This window comes from Cyprinodon variegatus, unplaced genomic scaffold (assembly GCF_000732505.1).
Source record: "Cyprinodon variegatus isolate N-32 unplaced genomic scaffold, C_variegatus-1.0 Scaffold126, whole genome shotgun sequence".
NCBI lineage: Eukaryota > Metazoa > Chordata > Actinopteri > Cyprinodontiformes > Cyprinodontidae > Cyprinodon > Cyprinodon variegatus.
Genome location: NW_015150579.1, coordinates 583,201 through 599,024, shown reverse-complemented (window position 1 = coordinate 599,024; position 15,824 = coordinate 583,201). Strand labels below are relative to the sequence as shown.

The following is a 15,824-nucleotide window of genomic DNA, read 5'->3' as shown; positions in this document are numbered from 1 at the left end:
AATGCAAAAATGTAATGTATAAAATCTGAAGACCTGGGCACATGCAACGTCCTACTGGAAAATGAAAGCAGCAAAATGTCTTTGCAGATTGATAAAGTCCAAAATCGGGACCAAACCCAGCAGAGGAAACAGCTTTCTTAATTATCACTGACAAAGTTAACTTGGTTTCTCTCTCTCCAGATTCCTGGAGCTCTAAAATACAAAATTCACTTTATCTTTTAGGTTAAATTAAGTTTAGATTAGATTACTCTAAAGAACTCAAGAGTAATCTAATCTCTCAAAAGCAGTTTTGAACAGTCAGCTGTAGTCCTTTAATCTCTCCCAAACCCAGCTTTCTTGTGCACTTATTTCATCACCCTTTTTCCTTCCACTTTCCATAAATAAGAACAGCCACCCTCCTTTCACTTTTAAAGGAGATGTGGTTTTATGAACCTATTCGTTTAAGTAAAGACAATTTACTTAAACATTATGCACATGTGTAAAACAATTTCACTTTATATAGACTAAGACCTTATTCTTCCTGCTATCCGTTGAGCTCCTGAAATATTTACTCCTGTTTCATATTTAAACTGAACCCTGACAAACAGTATAACACAAAACAGTTTGGAAAAAAGCTCATCCGCCAGCCTGTCACACCCCATGAGAGGAATCACTTCTTTTTCCCTGCAGTTTATCATCAACAGCTCCTTCAGAGGGATTTCACCTCTCTGCCCTGCCTTAAACCCCCTGGATCCTGCCTGGTGTTTACTAGAAAACTCCAGCACCCCGCCCTGCACTCAGCTGCTGGGATGTCACTGATATATTTAAGTGGACAACGACGAGAGATGTGATATTGATAGATATCCAGGAGGTTCCTGGCTGTCATGTGTGTTGATGTAAGTGGTCTGAAGAGACTTGTGACCAGTTAGTGGGAGGGACCTGACTTGGGAGACCACTCATCTACCAAATCTTCTAGCTGATCTTAAAATAGAGCAGAGGAGAGTATAAAAAGGCTGTGGCAGGGAAGCTGGACCCTCAGATAAGAAGCTGATCCAAGCGAGAGAGCCTCTTTCATCCAGTTGTACAAGGATTCTTCTGCAACCAGATTCCAGGATGAAGTACTACGAATGCCCCGTGTCCCAGAGCCTGGGAATCAAAGCTTACACCCAGAGCTGTGGCCTTCCAGTCATCTGCAAGAGTGCAGCCTCCCTGAAGCCAGCACGGAGCGTCCACTTCCCCAACGACATCGTTTTCCAGGACTATGTCAGGCATGGAGAGCTAGAAAGGATTGGACGTTTCATCAGGGCCAGCAGGGTCAAACTGGACACAATTTACCATTCAGGTGAAGGAATACCCCATGGGGCCCTATTAGTGCCACATGTTTGCTGTGTGGAAATCCTACTTTTTAAGCATTATTTGAAATAACCATTTCTTTCTTAAAAGGAATGGCAGCCATCCACGAGGCTGTGCTGACTGGGAATCTGGAGTGCGTGAAGCTGCTGGTGCACTACGGAGCAGATATCCACCAGAGAGATGAGGAGGGGTGGACCCCGCTGCACATGGCGTGCAGTGATGGCTTCCCACACATAGCGAGGTGAGCACCCACACTGGATCGTTATGGTGTGTCAGTGAGGGAAGGGATTGTTACTGCAGCATGAGATCAATGCCTTCTCAAACAGCAGAAAAGTTTGCAAGAAATAAAGTCTTTCAGATCAGGGATAAACAATACTGGCTAATGTATGTAAACACAATATTTATTGGTGTTAAACATAGCTATATAATCTCTATTTCCCTCACGCTGAGCTTGTCAGCATGTTGGGTGTGTTGCTTTGGGCTTTGGAGTCCCTTTCCATCATAATTAGAATATTTTAGGCTCTGTATAAGCAGGGACAGAATATGTTTTTCCACTATGTCAGGCTCCTTCGCTGACCTGGAGAATGTCTCATTCCCCCTTAGATACCTGCTTTCACTGGGTGCCGACCCAGAGCTGGAGAACGACTGCGGTGAGAAGCCAGCTGACCTTATTGACCCAGAGAACAAGGAGCTACTGAGGCTTTTCGGTCTGGAGGTTAACGACTGAGAACTCCAGAGTTACCTGAGTTTCACATTCTGAAAACTGCTGCAAGTAGATCTGAATGCTCTTCAAGCTGTGAGCAGGGGAGGCCGGCTCAGCCCACGATCCTGGTTTTTGAGAGCTGCAACGGCTCTGAATGGTGACAGAGGCTGGGTGGTGGGCCGGCAGAGCCAACAGACTGCCATCTGAGTGTTTTACTCCTGCAGCACTGAACTGCTGAACCAACTCAGCGCCTTAGGTCGTTTTATAACTTTGCTTCTATATGTGAACTTTGAGAAACAAAGTTGTTGCACTTTATGTTCATAAAAAGCACACTTAGATTAAGCTTTATAGCCTTGTATTAGCAGGATTTTATAATCTTTTGATGATTTTAAATGAAATGTACTGTAAATATACCTGTCCTTTTTCTACTTGGTTGAATAAAGTTGATATATCCGTTATGTTTTTTGCTTTATTTTGATGTGAACATTAAGATTAGCCTGTTTAATCTAGAGTTCTGACTAAAGCTTAACGGATTAAATAAAATAATCTGTGGAGAAAATAATACATTTTGTGAAAAGAAATCAGAGTAAATCTTTAAAGCAACTCATCTGCATCATGGATATGTAGATGTGTTAAAACGCCTTGCAGCCTCTTAACATTAAGCTCAAAATTGAGTTCAGGTGGATCATGTTTCCACTGATGATCCATTCAATTATTTTACAGTTTAATTTGAGCCACCATGTGGTAAATTCATTGCTTGGACAGGATTGTGAATGCCACACACCTTTCCCTTGTTATAAAACCTAAAACTATTAGTTGTTTCAAAAGGCAACAGATTTCCTACAGCGGAACATGTAGCAAAAATATAAATAGAATATAAATATTATAGTTATGCTTTATTAAAATGTTATTTATTGAGGCTCTAAACAGCTTCTATTTAGCTGGACTCCGCGCAAAAATGACTGATTGGTAAATGATGATTTTAAAGGTTGCAGACTGTGTTTAATTTCGGTGGCTGCATCCTCTCAAAGACTCGGTCCAATTGGACTGGGTCCTTCAAAGGCTCTGAAAAAGAGGAGTCCAGAGGAGTTATAGATATATAACTATAGGTTTAAACATTTCCAGCTTTATCCAGCTGTCACCTCCCCTCACTCAGCAAGCTCCGTCGCCTAGCAACTGTGACAGTTGAGTCATAAAGCAAGCAAATAATGGATGCTGAACATCTCACTACGGTGTACTAATTACATTTTTTTTTGGAGCTTCAGCAGTATGGAGTGTGCATATTTCTTTTTATTTCATGGTGATGTTTAATTATTTAATCAAACATTTATTGCCAATTTATCAATAGCAGTATTTATTTGGATTTAAATTAAACGGCGCTCCATCCAGCAGCAGTTCCATTGTCGCAGATATATTTATAATTCCCACACTGCAGATATTGAAATCTGTGCTTAAATGTCAGCCAAACCCGTTTGCACAGGGGCAGATAAAACCTATTAATAAACCAAACATTACCTGTAACATCTGACTTTTCATTAATTTAAGATGAAACTATTCACGTAGTTGTATTATATTAAAATGCACTTACAATATTCACCACTGTTCTTCGCCATTTCTCTGTTTCCTCATGGGATACCCAAGGCTGCGAGGATACAGTGGACCTGTCCTTCCAACCGGGTGAAAAGAAGGCTGCATTTGTCAGCTGCATACCAAGGAGTCTTTAAATACGAAGAAGCGGCACCACTCTTATGTGATCGGCCAACAAATCTGGCCTTCAGAGGATGCAGCAGCTGAATTTGAACACAGCCTAGATTATTAGAGAGAAGGTGCCTTAGAGAGGTGATCAAGAACCCCATGAATCATGATTCCTCAGAGGTCTTATGATGCTCTGTTAAAAAATGAAAACCTTCCAGAAGGACACTTATTACTGCAGGAATCCACTAATGAGACGTACACGGTAGAGCGGCTGTGCGAAAGGTACTTGTTTGGTAAACACACATGACAGCCCAGCCAGAGTTAGCAAAAGTGAGCTTAAAGGATTTTCAGGAAATATTTATCTGGTCTAACAAAGACTGAATTCTTAAGCCTCAATCCCAGGATTCATTTTTGGAGACAACCAGATGCCTATTATGTGCACAATTATATATCTACACTTCAGCATGGTGGTGGCAACATAATGCTGAGGGGACGTTTCTCCGCCACAGGAACAGGCAGACTAGTTAGAGTTAATGTAAAGATGAATGACTTTAGAGGCCTCTGGAGCTAGTTTTTCTTTCAGGATATCTCTGTAACCTCAAAGTGGGACAGCAGGTCGATGAACTCCAAGCGTGGAGCCCAGATCTCTGTAGAGATCTACAAGTGTCTGTGCCCGAATGTTTCAAATTCAACCTGATGAAGTTAGAGATTCTTAATAAAGGAATCAGACAAAACGACCTTATGCGTGCCAAGATGGTGGCATCTTAAAGAAGACAAATGTTATAAAGGCTACTAATATGGATCAGCAAAGTGTTGAGATGACTTTTTACATCTGGTTTGCATCGATTCATTTTAAACTTGTCATTAAGGGGTATTGTGTGTGAAATGAATTCCAATTAGCAATGAGACTGTAACATGAAATGTGGATTAGAAAATGAAGTTTTTTTTTTTTTATCCTTTTCAGATGCACTGTGTATAAATCAACTACTTTTTGTATTTGCTTCACCAATCTAAATTTGCAGGGGGTTTGCACCCCTCAGACACCTTACTCACCTGTTACAAAACACCCACAAAAGTTTTTGATACCAATTAAAAGATCAAAAGTAGGTTTTTCATATAAAGAAAGAAAAAAAAACTAAAGAAAAGCAGCTTTTTTTTTATTTTCAGCAGTTAATGTTTTATTCTTAAAAATGTTTTAGTGCATACATAACTTTACAAACCAATAACCATCACATCTTTGCATTTATTTTATAAGAGCTTTAAAACAGCATTTGATTGTTTCATTAATCAGCTGTTCTTCCTCCTCCACAGGCATGTTAATGGAGCTGGTGGTTGACTGGTGAGTAGTGTGGTCCAAAGCTGTTCACCCATAGCACTTCCACTGGTGGTGGATGGAGGAAGGTCGCTGGTTTGCCTGTAGTGCAACTGGTGCCCCAAAGTACTGCAAGAATTTAAAATAGACAAATAGAGAAAGTCACCAACGTAACAAACTCTACCCATAAAACCAAGACAGCAAATACTTTAGTTTGAAAGCATTTTTGAGACACTGTCTCCCTACAGGACCCTGTGGAAACAGCACTGTTGTTAATGCCGTCACCTGTGAGCCGTTTACCCCACAGTCACACTCTAGGCAGCTAAAAGACACATTAAATGTTTGAAGAGGTGGGTATGGTTTTACATTTTCCCATGGACACTTGTGAACAGCAGCCTTTTGCAAATGTTACTTTAATATTCTTATAAATAAGTCAGTTAAGTGCAAGTTTACCTCTTGAGCTCATTGTTTATTTGCCTTCAAAGTAAGTCAGCCTCTTTATCTTTTATAGTGGCACAAATCAATCACTATAAAGTCACAATAGTAACACTAAGAGGTCATCAGATAACAAGTCCAATAACAGCAGCAGTTTTGCATCCTCGTTTTAGGTTGAGGTCTCCCCACGGAGCAAACACCTTGTACAGATTCACTCTTGTGCTAGCCTTGTCCTGATTTTATTCTTCCTTTTTTTTTTTTTTCCTCCTATTACAGAGAATTCCTGCCATGTCATAAAGAACAAGAACAGAGATGTCGGTGGCATGGACGTTCAAAAGGTCTGCATGTTTTAAAACAGAAGCAAACATGTATTTACATGCAGAGCAGACCGGAGCAATTGCAATTCAGCAGACAGCCTGTGCAAACCTTTTTTTGTGTGCTTGCCTTCATCAACACACAGATCATATTTTTTTGACCAAGTTACACAAAATCATGCAAAGTTAAATGTTTACCACTTGCAGATTGATTTTCTAAATATGAGACTCAAGTGAGAATTCAGTCTTTGCTTTTTTGGGTTTTTTTTTTTTTAATAGTTCACTGAAAGTCAGATACAAACTGACATGCAAAAATATCTGCAGTCATTGGACACAATAGATTAATACAACGAGAATTGTACTGCAAAAAAACTATAGTAGAGTAATATCAATGAGGAAAAACATTCATGCAGATGGGCACAAATCAATGCAGGGGAATGGCAAACGACCACACAGAAACGAAAAGAGCCTGCAAAGAGTTAAATTTAAATGTAATAGCTGTAATATCCTCCACAATAACTGGCAACACTGGCAATGATTTCTGAGGTATGGAAGCCGACAGCGGTCGCGTCCCTCCGATACTTTTACACAGTGGTTTTCTCAGGAAAATTTGTTAATTTTCTCATCATCAAAAAATAACGAAAGCTGTTTTCTCGTGACAACGAGATAGTTTGGTCATTATCTCGATAAGGTAAAGAACCAAAGGGCTAAACAACATCCATATTTTATTGCATCCAGAAAAGAACTAAATCAATCTGTAATTCAATTTAATTTGAAGAATGAGGAAAAACAATCCCAGAAAAGGAAACTATTTAAAGGTATAGTGAGGATGTTGTTCTTCCATGTGGATCATCTAAATAAGTGGTCCTCCTAATTGTCAATCATTCTGGTGATATGTTTACGTAAGGCCGTCCTGCTTGCTCAGCCCTATTTTCACTTAACAGTGGAAAGTCTGACATAGTGAAAAAATTGCAAATCTTTTGGAAAGCAACTTTTAAACAGAGCGTGCACGAGGAGAAATGGGCTTGTGCACGCTCTCGCATGTGTTTAATAGGCGTTCCCTCTCGGGAGCGGGTACAGGGTTGTGCATGTGTATTTTTTATTTTTTAAAGAGGGCAGATCTTTTCAAAAAAAAAAAAAATAGCAAAAATCCTCCACTGTACCTTTAACATAATCACCTGTGACAATTCCTTAAAAAGAAGTGTAGTTGAACCTTTTTTTTTTTTTTTTACATTTATGATTTTACATTGACCAACATTTTTGAAAAACTTTGTAGAAAGTATTCCTCCATTCCCAGATTCTCTGGGTTAGAAATGTGATGTGACTTTTCCCTTGTTCAAACTGGGAAAAACAGGAGATGGATTCAAGTACAATGATGTGGAATAGTGTGCTGGCCTAATGAAAATAAAAGTTTAAGAACAAATCAAACTGAGAAATCCAGGAGAATAAGAGGCCAAAAAAAAAAAATTCACATATGGAACAGTGTGGAGAAAGATAAATGGGGGGACCGCTGCTCATCTGCTAGAGACCTGTGGACCATGCTGATCATCTCCTGCTGCTGACGTTTCAACGTGAGATTCCTAAATATTTTTTGTCTCTACTAATATTTGCACCTCTGTTTCAGTTTAAAAAAAATAATAATAATTCAACTGTATTGGAGAAATCTACCTCTGCATTTAACCCATCCCCTTGGGGAGCAGTGGGCTGCCATCATGGGAGCAATTGGGGGTTAATGGTTTTGCTCAGAGACCCAGAGTGGAAATCTGTGGGAGTGGTTTTCAAACTCACAACTTCAGGACTCCAAGCCCTATGCCCTAACCATTAGGTCACCACTCCCCATTATTTAGGGCAGGATGTCATGTAGAAACACTGCCTCCTACTGGATTAAATGAGTCTACACCTTTACACAGTAAAACACCACTATCAGCCTAATCAAAACCTCTGCTTCCTGTTAAACCAGTCAGGAGCAGCTGTTGTGCAGACAGCATGATTCCTGCTTCAATTTATTAATGAAACCCTGGAATCAAAACTTTTCTCTGAATATCATGTATATTGCTATGATTGTTGGTTCCACAGTGTGAAAATCACTCATAAGAGGGACGAAATAGATACATAAATAAAGATGCTAAATCAGCTTAAATCGTCAGTGTATTTACCTAAGTCTTTAAAAAAAAAAAAAGTAATCTACTGCTGCCGTTGCTTATAAAGCTGCTGCACTATTGTTACATTAAAGGCTTATAAACAGTGATGTTTAAGTCATATGTTTGGACCAACAGAAGGAGCTTACCTGATCAGACTCTGCTCTGACCGCTGTTCTGTCATTCTCCGTCCTCCTGGAACGGCGTCAGCTCAACAAAGAGGGATTTCAGGACCGAAGTTGCTAAAGAAGCCAAACCAGAGAGGAAAGGAGAAATAGTGGACATGAATCACTTTTATCCATGTGAAAAACACTGATGTGGGGATGAACTTATTCACAATCTTTGATGCCATATAGATTTTTAGTGACAGATCCACATGAAGCGCTGTGTGACTCTAATAGGGAAGAAAATAATCCCAAGATTTCAGAATGTTTTTAAAAATCTGAGAAGTATGTTATCTATTTACTCCCTGACTTTACAGCAGACTGAGCTTGAAATTATAAGACATCATTTCCTCAGTCGGTCATGACTGAGGAAAATAAGTATTCTACAATATACTGTTTTGGGCTAAAAGACAGATGTCTGGACTCTTATTTCCTCATCAGCTGACCTTTGGCTCTCATTTCACTGGATTTTAATAAAAGACATTGTGGTAGAATGGCCTGTAAGAAAAACGAGCCACTATCTTCAGATCTTGAAGTAAAAAAAAAAGAAAACTACAAATAATTTTTCTCCATCTCCCAAACTATTAGGGATGTCCAGATCCGATATTGAACATGAATGAATGTTGCAACATACGGGCCTGCCTCTATAATCTCAGATATTAGAAAACTCATAACAACTTTGCTTCTAAGTTTCTGTAACTCTTTGGTGAATAAAAAAGCAAAAAAAAAAAGAAAGTCTTCAGTTGTTCTCATGCCTGATGTTGAATATTATTCTGCTTTCATTCCACACTATAAAAGCAAATAGAAATATGTAGGATTCCTGCTGATATTGCATCAGGCTAATATCTGTACTGGTCAAGACCCAAAGCTTCTGTATCAGTATAGTATGGTAAATAAAAAAGTTGTATCGGGACGTCCCTGCAAACTACCGTACCCACCATTTTGTGTTGTCTGTCAAACAAATGCCCATTTTAATTCCTATCAGTTGGTCTTGTGCAGGTTTTCCTCTCTTACCTCTGGGAGATGAATCATCGGATTGATTCTGATCCGTCCGATTTGAAGATGGATTACGAGGCGAGTCGGATAAAGTGCTGCAAACTGAAGATGGCGGCTCTTTCAGATGGTTTACGGTTTTGGACCTCTGGGAGGATTCGGCAGACGCTTCCCTGAGAGAACTAACTGGAGACGGGAAGATTGAATCAGAGGCTCTCTGTTTGGAGCTCAATGCGGCATTCTCTGCCAACTGCTGCTTACAGGGAGGGTCAGCAGGGTCCGGTGTTTTTTTCTCAGAACGGGGAAAACAAGATGGATTCTCACTAAGAGGGGAAGCAAAAAGGCTGATGAAGGGCAGGGAGGGATGTCTTCGATCCTCAGCCTGCTGCAGTGGCGCAGCTGCAGCTGCTGACTCTGATCCTGGAGCAGCACTGTCAGTAAGGGGGCTTGCAAAAAGGCTTTTAAATGGTATTTTCTGCATTTTATTCCCTGCAGCTGAAACATCTCCCAGAATAGGAGCTCTGCTGATGGATTTTAGGGAGGTGTTAGAAAACTGTTCCTGTGTACCAGTTTGGACATTTAGGCGATTATTTCTGGAGTTCTCAGGAAGTTGAGAGTTATGAAATACGACACCAGCAGAGTCTCTTTTCTTATCACAGGTCGCTACAGGGTGAACTGGAATCGCATCTCTTCCTGTGGAAGAATTGAGCTTCGGTTGGTAGAGTGAATTCTTCAGTCCTTTACTCCTGCAGGATGCAGACCTCTCCGGATTATACAACTCTTGTTTTGTGTAAGTTTTCTGCTCGTCCTCAGGTGTGTTAAAAAGAACAGGTATTTGGTCAGAAACGAGGCCGCATTTCACTTCAACTGATGACAAGCTCTTTGGCATTGTACATTGAGATCCATCCTCACTGAGACTTGAAGGCAGCTTCTCCTTCCTAAAAGGAGGAGCTTTGATTTCTTCCGAAATAACAAGTGGTGCATAAAATGGGATTCTTTTAGCAGCAGGATCGGGTGTTTGGCCTTTGGGAGAATCATCTGCTGATGAATAAGAGCGAAGGACAGCTTCAACAGAGTAGGGAGCTATGCTTTGGTTTGGACAAGTGCCGCTAGAAGTAGCATGAGGTTCCGAGGTAGAGGAATCATCCAGACTTGTAAGAGTTTTGGAGAAACTAGACAAAGTTCTGGACAGCTGTGGTCCGAGCACAGCTTCTACTGAATATGGAACGGGCTCCTGTTGGCTCTGAGAGGTCGACGTAGAGCCGTCAGGTTGGTTTCTATCTAAAACACACGGTTCTGTTACAATAGGATGCTCAGGGGGTTCCTTCTCAGCATCCGCACTGTTGTAAAAGCAGGGCCTGGAAAAACAAACGGTTCAACTTCAGTGATTAAATGACTCTAAACAAGCAGTTTAATGCCATAACAACAGAAAACCTACATTTCAGCTTACAGACCATCGGTCAGAGAAAGAGACACGCTTGCGAAACAGAAGAAATACAGGGGTTTATAGCCTTTTCATAAATTTGAATGCACCATCCTGCCACCACCATGGTTAAACATGGTGTTGGCAGGTGTGTAATATTAGCTTTCCATCAGTTATAAGCAATGGTGTTCACATCCATTTTATTCATCTGGGGCCACAACAGAATACAGGGAAAGTACATGCAGTTTTTTATCCCCTTTTCATCCCCGAGAACCTCCTTCCAAATTTTTGATTTATATTTTCCGATCTCTGTTTTCTAATCTCAATATATATTTTCCAATAACTGAGGTTCATGTGGTGACTTTTATGTTTAGAGGTGAATCCTAAAGCGGCCTGATGTGCTTTTTAGTGTTTTCATACCTGTGAGGTTGTGTGAGAAAATCAGGGTTTTTGTTTTCTTCAGCAGGTTTGGTCTCCTCCGTTTTCGGCATCTGTTCTGACGACTCCTTTTCATTGTTCTTTGCAAGTTCTTTTAAACATTCCTCTTTTTTCCACACCTGCAGGGAGAAGCCTTGAACGTTAGCTTTTCCAGAACAAAGAGATGGATTTTAACGCTTTGAATTTCAGCCAACCTCGTCCAGCAGTTTTTTAGTGATGTCGGTAAGAGGATCATGGGAGAACTTGCAATTTCCTTCTTGAAAACATCTTGTGCTGTGGAAAAACTTGCATGGAAACGACTGTGGTGAGGAGTAAAGGAAAAAGAAAAGGGGTGTGGAATTTCTACAAGTTAACTGCAATAAAACAAGAACCAGAGAAAGGATATTATGCATGTAAGGGCATTTCTCTCCCTTTAAGCAGGCTCCCTGGATGTAGAATTTGCAGGCTTCTTTGATGATGTCGTTGCATGTTGCATGTTCCAGCTGGCACTGATCTTCCTGTAAAAAAGGTTAAAAAATTCATTCATTCAGACACATTTAACAATAAGGATCCTGTAACTTGTTAAGTCTTGTGTAACAGACCTTAATGCATCGTTCAAAAAGAAAATGTCTGCAGAGTAGACGTCCATCAAACAACACGGCGTTCTGGTCCTTAAACTCCTGACTCATGAATTTTGGTTTCTCCTAAACATGAGGTTAAACATGAGAATAACAAGATGAAGGGAATCTCAGGGGGGTTCACAGATATAAGAATGATTTTTTTCCTCAATCATTTTCTAATTTTTTTCTTTTAAAAATGTTAAAGACATTTTAGGAACGAAGGGGATAAGATTAGTGTTTTTGATTTGCCATTTATAAACAATGTGTGATTCATAAACAAAGTGCATGAAAGGTATAGAGGAGGAGGCTCTTTTTCCAGGTGGATCATCAAAATATTTGTCAATCATTGTGGTAATATGTTTACATAAGACTGTCCAACATGCTTGTCCCAATTTTCACCTACCGGTGTTATGCAGAGAATTATTCCTACCTGCCGAGAATTACCTTCCCTCTCGTACACTGACGTGAAAATGGATTGAAATATGAACGAAAAGGGAACTTTTAAACAGATTCTTAATACTTTCATGTTTCACATTGCATGGATTTCCCAAAATTGAGTTTTAGGGGATAGATAAAACCGAATGAATATGACTTTTTCTTGTATGGAGACGTATTAGTCGATGTGCTACAGTCAGTCGGATGAAAACATTCTCTGCTCAGAGAAATGCATTTTCTATCAACACCATTCAATATAATTTCTGACAAAACATTAAGTATATGTTTAAAAGTTCTCTTTTCAGTCTGTTTTCTCATCAATATGCGAGATGGGAGGTAATTCTAAGCAGGCAGGTAATGACATAGTGGAAAAATAGCAAATCTTTTTTTGGAAAGTAAGCTTGTATGAGCAATTCAAACAGCAACTTTTAAACAGAGCGTGCACAAGGAAAAATGGGCTCGTGCACACGTATAATAGTTGTTCCCTCTCTGCAGCACCTACAGGAAGTAGAGAAAATTAGCAAAACTCTTAAATATACCTTTAGTGCATGGGTGACTGAATATTATGAAAATAGAAGCAAAATAAAGTGCTTTACAAACAGACACCATTTACCATTTTACTATATAAAACCCAATCTTGGTGCCAAATTAGTCAAATGTGCTTTCAAAATGTGCTTCTTATTATTATTTAATAAAAAATATCATTATTCATTTCTCATTCTTTAAATTGCAACTGTTAATTATTAATTTACCATTTAAGGCAACATCTCATATTCATCTTTATGAAATAAACCAGAGGAGTTTTCTTCAGCTTACAAAATATTAACAAGCTTTTTGTTCAAATTAAATATTACTTAGCTAATTGGTGCTGTTAGGTGTCAATCATTTCTTAATCAGATTTAGCTCCACCCCTGAAAGCACAGACTGCCAACCTTTGCTCACCTGTAGTGTTAACTTTGGTTTTGCCCTTCTATTATTAGGTTGTTTCTTTTTCTTCTTCTGATTCCACTGATGCATCTTATTCATGTTTCCGTTATCTTTAGTTTGATTATACGGCCCATAGCCGCCCTGCCTGCTGTTTTGACTCCAGTTAAAGTGGCTTTTATACATCTGGCCCGGAGAAGAGCGTTCACTCTTAGCAGCTTGCTTTTGGCAGGGTTTGCTCCAGCAGGTGGCGCTGTCTTCTGTCTGGAACTGTTGACATTTCTTTTATGAGAAAAGGATAAAGCAGTCAATAGATAAAAAAACCTTGACATGTCATGACATTTTTTTTTGTTTTGTTTTTTGCAAGGGCTTGCATAACAATAATAACAGCAAAACATGTTAGAAAAAATGCAAACAGATGTATTCAAAAGAATGCTGATCAGTAGATTTTAGGGTTGACATTTTATGATGATTAAATAATTATAAGCAGACTCTTTATTGCTTGTCTTCATTAATTACATCTGAAGGGAATTTGATGGATCTTGTCTATTAACTTTAAATGTAGGGAAGTATCTCACCTTCTTATAAGAGCCGTGTTGCTCTCCCTGCGTTTTCCTCTTTCCTCTTGAACCATCCTCTGATCTGTTGCTAGGAGACAGAGAGCATGTGATGCAGAACAGATTCTGCTTTACTAATAAAACTACATGAACAGGGCTGTCAACTCTCCCCCATTGGGAGTGAGACTCACCCATCTCACACTCTCACTCTATATTCCCAATTTCTCACACTAAAATTTTATGAAAAATACCATGGTGATCAAAATATAGTCTACATTTTTAATACAACCTTAGTGCTCACACACGGGGGGCTGCCAGGCTCATATCCAGTCCATATTTCTACCTATTCACTGTGCTAGATATTGAAAAAAGACATTTGTTACAAGGTATGTCATTTTAAGTTTTATTTTATCTCATCTGGACTAGGATAATATATTTAAGCAATATAGTACTTGTGTAAATATGAATAATAAAACAAATACAGCAGCTTGCTTAAAGTATTGATGTGGAGACTGAGTGTAGGATCACATCAAATTAATTGTCTTCTCTTTACCTGGTGCTTTTTTTTAGTCCCAGTTTTAGTCCATGTTTTGATCACAAGTTAAATAATTATTCAGTCTAGTTTAATAATCTCCAGTTGGAATTTGGGAATAATTAAACCAACACTAATATTTTAATTCTTAAAGCTTTCAAGTTTGCCTCTCAAACCCATAGGAGCTCGACAAAAAGAAAAAGAATCATTGCATTTTATTTTTCAAAAGATCAGCCACCCAAGAAAAGACCAACCACATCCATAGAGGATGTGCAAAACAGCTCAGTTATTCTGGATTCATAGAGGGAGAAACCACAGGGATGTTCTCATTTTATTCTTATCTTATTAATTTATCCTTATTTCGGTCCATTGAATATGTTTAAAAACTTAATTTCCATCACATTTTCCAAATGAAACATCCAGAGAAGTGCTGTCTCCTGTCATGGTGAGTTTTTTTTAAAAATCTACAGCCTCCTAGAAGGTCTGAATTGTTTAGCTGTTTTGTCAATTGAAAGAAAAACTAATAATATAATGAATGAAGCTTTTTAATCCTTAACCCATTACCAAATATTCATGCACAGTGTAGTTTGCATTGGTTTCGATTGCACTTTACTTGAACTGCAGAGAATAATTAATGAGTTAAGTTGTGAAATTCTTAGTTTAAAGTATATTTAAGATGCAAGTATTTTAGTAGGGCCCTTTCTGCTCTACTTTAATTCTGTAAAAATCATCAGAATGTAGAAAATAATGTATATTGTGAGAAAAATGGTCCACATAACTACAGATCACTTATTGTTATTCAGTAACATTTACTGTTTTATAAAAATTCCACATTTTGACACTTTGATTTAGTTAAATCCTCTGAAAACCTCCAACCTATAGCTGCACCTGTCCTCATCTCACCCTGACAGGGTTTCCTGTCCAAACTATTTAGAAATCTCACCCCAGGGTTTGGTGAAAAGTTGGCAGCCCTGTATGATCATGTGCAGTTTTACCTTGGTGTAGTATGAGAACCACCAGGATTCCTCACATCCTCAGCCATAGGAGACAATCCAGAGAACAAAGTGGCAAAAGCCATTTTTCTATCTGCTCACAAGTTCCTCAGCAGACGGAGCGCAATACGGTTACAGTCATTTACAAGACTTCCATGAAAGTAGAAGCATTTACCAACTGTCCTGAACAGATGCTTCGCTACAGCGTTCATGTAAATAGAAATCTAGTGGCAGAAGTCGCGTGGCTTCCTCACGGCGACGATTCCTTCCTTTAAAGCGCTCTTCTGTCTAACGGCGCTTTATCGCCACCTATTGGCCCGGAGTATGACTAAGGCTAAACCAAATTCAGAAAATATCAAAAATGTAAACGTAAAAGTGGAATTATTAATTTGAAAATGTTATTATTTAGTTTTTTTTTTTTTGTTTTTTTTTTGCGGAACTGCTGCACACAACTTTACCTTTAGCTCAGTTAGACTGGTGTTTTTCTTTTTTTTAAACATTTTATTATGCCTACAGCGCTGCCAACTTTTCACCAAACCTTGGGGTTGAAATTTACAGGAAACCCAGTCAGGGTGAGATGAGGAGGACAGGTGCAGCTATAGGTTGGAGGTTTTCAGAGGATTTAACTGAAACAAAGTGGCAAAATGTGGATTTTTTTATAAAACAGTAAATATTTCTGAATAACAATAAGTGATCTGACGTTATGTGGAACATTTTTCTCACAATATACATTATTTTCTATATTTTGGTGATTTTTAGAGAATTGAAGTAAAGAAGAATGGGCCCTACTAACATACTTGCATCTTAAATATACTTTAAACTAAGAATTTCACAACTT

The 15,824-nt window shown here is 38.9% G+C and overlaps 2 protein-coding genes across 3 annotated transcripts; one reads left to right on the top strand and one right to left on the bottom strand.

Moving 5' to 3' along the window:
* Positions 1–975: 975 nt before the first annotated feature.
* On the top strand, positions 976–2,484 carry ppp1r27 (protein phosphatase 1 regulatory subunit 27). The gene is made up of 3 exons (XM_015375820.1): positions 976–1,321; positions 1,423–1,573; positions 1,936–2,484. Exons 1-3 carry the CDS (start codon positions 1,093–1,095, stop codon positions 2,057–2,059), a joined length of 504 nt encoding a protein of 167 aa, XP_015231306.1. The 5' UTR covers positions 976–1,092; the 3' UTR covers positions 2,060–2,484.
* A 2,416-nt stretch (positions 2,485–4,900) lies between these two features.
* On the bottom strand, positions 4,901–15,267 carry LOC107085466. Of its 2 annotated transcripts, XM_015375786.1 has the most exons (11): positions 14,990–15,267; positions 13,484–13,553; positions 12,924–13,187; positions 11,529–11,630; positions 11,333–11,444; positions 11,142–11,248; positions 10,930–11,066; positions 9,348–10,444; positions 9,108–9,272; positions 8,079–8,171; positions 4,901–5,171 (listed from the first exon to the last, which is right to left on the bottom strand). In XM_015375786.1, the coding sequence occupies exons 1-10, from the start codon at positions 15,070–15,072 to the stop codon at positions 8,110–8,112; spliced, it is 2,199 nt and encodes a 732-aa protein (XP_015231272.1). In that variant the 5' UTR covers positions 15,073–15,267; the 3' UTR covers positions 4,901–5,171; positions 8,079–8,109. The 2 variants fall into 2 exon arrangements, with proteins under 2 accessions (XP_015231272.1, XP_015231271.1); XM_015375785.1 differs by having other exon boundaries at positions 9,108–10,444; positions 14,990–15,266.
* Positions 15,268–15,824: the final 557 nt, after the last annotated feature.